Source organism: Tamandua tetradactyla, unplaced genomic scaffold (genome assembly GCF_023851605.1).
Source record: "Tamandua tetradactyla isolate mTamTet1 unplaced genomic scaffold, mTamTet1.pri scaffold_200_ctg1, whole genome shotgun sequence".
Taxonomy (NCBI): Eukaryota; Metazoa; Chordata; class Mammalia; order Pilosa; family Myrmecophagidae; genus Tamandua; species Tamandua tetradactyla.
In genome coordinates, this window is record NW_027518310.1 from 2608 (window position 1) to 4658 (window position 2051).

At 43.4% G+C, this 2051-nt stretch overlaps 1 protein-coding gene across 1 annotated transcript; it reads left to right on the forward strand.

The window, feature by feature from the left end:
- The first annotated feature begins 228 nt into the window (after window positions 1–228).
- On the forward strand, window positions 229–1164 carry LOC143673211 (olfactory receptor 9G19-like). Its single transcript, XM_077147516.1, has one exon. The coding sequence runs from the start codon at window positions 229–231 to the stop codon at window positions 1162–1164; it is 936 nt and encodes a 311-aa protein (XP_077003631.1).
- The last annotated feature ends 887 nt before the right edge of the window (window positions 1165–2051 follow it).

The window sequence follows — 2051 nt, forward strand, 5'->3', positions numbered from 1 at the left end:
GTTTGCATTATAACTGTGATGTTAAGGCAGAAACACAGAACTGGTTCCCCAAAAGGAGTAACGTTCAGTTCAGCATGAACACATTTCACCATAAGCCATTTAGTTTGGTCACTTGGGATTTTTAATGATCCAAAATGACAAGGTTGGGAAGAGGAGGATGCAGATATCTTAACTCATGGCATACTTATTGGTCTTTTCCCAAAGAGGGAATTCAGAAATCCAAAGCCAATGGAAGAGAAAAATTTCACCAAAGTGAAGGAATTCATTCTTTTAGGATTCACAGCTGACTTGCAGTTACAGAGAATACTCTTTTTGATCTTCCTCATCATTTACATCTTCAGTCTCTTGGGCAATATGAGCATGATTTCTCTGATTTGTGCTGATTCTAGACTCCACACACCCATGTATTTTTTTATTGGGAACCTCTCATTCTTGGATATCTGGTATTCTTCTGTCTATGCTCCTCAAATCCTCATGACCTGCATCTCTGAAGACAAAAGCATCCCCTTTGCTGGCTGCTTGGTTCAGTTCTTCTTCTCCGCTGGGCTGGCCTATATTGAGAGTAATTTGTTGACTGCCATGGCTTATGACCGCTATGTGGCCATCTCCAATCCCCTGCTTTATTCTCAGGCAATGTCCCTAAGGTTGTGTGCCAGTCTTGTTGTGGCTTCATACTTTGTTGGCATTCTTAATTCAACCATCATCACCAGCAAAACATTTACCCTGAGCTTCTGTGCAAACAATGTCATTGATGATTTCTTCTGTGATTTGCCCCCTCTTGTGAAGCTGGCATGTGATGTGGAGGAGAGCTACCAAGCTGTGCTCTATTACATACTTGCCTCCAACATCATCACTCCCACTGTACTAATTCTTGCTTCCTATCTCTTCATCATTGCTGCCATTTTGAATATCCGCTCTACCCAAGGCCGTCTAAAGGCATTTTCTACTTGTGGGTCTCATCTAACAGCTGTCACTTTGTACTATGGTTCAATTCTCTTCATTTACTCCAGACCAAGCACTAGCTATGCCCTGGAACGGGATAAAGTGGTGTCCGTGTTCTACACTGTGGTGATTCCAATGTTGAATCCTTTGATCTACAGCTTAAGAAATAAAGATGTGAAAGATGCCTTGAAGAAAATGTTAGATAAAACAAAGATATCTTAAATGGCAGTACATGGTAAATAACGGGTGTATTTTTACTAATTATCTTGATGTCATGGTAATAATCTGGGACTCCAAAATAAGTAGAACAAGAAAACATGAAATCATTAGATTATATAGAAACAAAAATTTGCTTTTGTATTTTGGCTGTTTACTAATGTATATGTATGTGTTTTTAAAAGATTGAAGGATAAACAAGGATGCGGCTTTTGGAAAAGCAACTATCTGCTTGGAACATAGTCTATAAAAATGCTCATATTGTGAGGTATTTAAAAGAAAAGCTGTTTCAGCTCCTGTATCTCATTTGAACTATTGGTTTCTTCGTTTGACTGGGCCATATGTTCAATTTTCTGAGCCCCACAGGTTGAAAGATTTTTCTGTGCAATCTCTGGGTTCTGTTCTTCCTATCCTGCCCAGTAGGTGGCGCTCGTGGCACACGCCTGTCTGTGGGTTCCACCAGCGAAAGTTGCTGTGGGTCCCTCAACTCTGGAAAACTCTCGCCGTAGGGGTGGTTCGGCAACCGAAGCGTCTTGGAAGAATGCCAGCCGGCCCGGGGTTCCAAACGTGGGGAGGGTCGTCGGCCGTCACAGCACAGGAGAGCGTCCGGCCAAATTAGCCAGTCAGCCCGGAGCACCAAGCGTGGCGGGAGGGCGCCAGCTGTCGCAGCCCAGGAGAGTACACTGTTCCCAGCCGACGGGGGAGTCACGTGTTTGGAAGGGATCCCCTGGTCACTGTTCTCCGCAGTCTGGGGATTTCCGACCCAACTATCTCAGTTGTTCTGGGGGGCTCTGCAAGAAATACTAAAGGAAGCACTAGAGTCAGATACAAAAAGACAGAAGAGAGAGACATGGAGAAAAGTGTAGAAAGAAGGAAAGTCAGATATGATATAT

Excerpts from the sequence above, each read along its gene's own strand:
- LOC143673211 (XM_077147516.1), top strand. The coding sequence starts at position 229 with ATGGAAGAGAAAAATTTCACCAAAGTGAAGGAATTCATTCTTTTAGGA.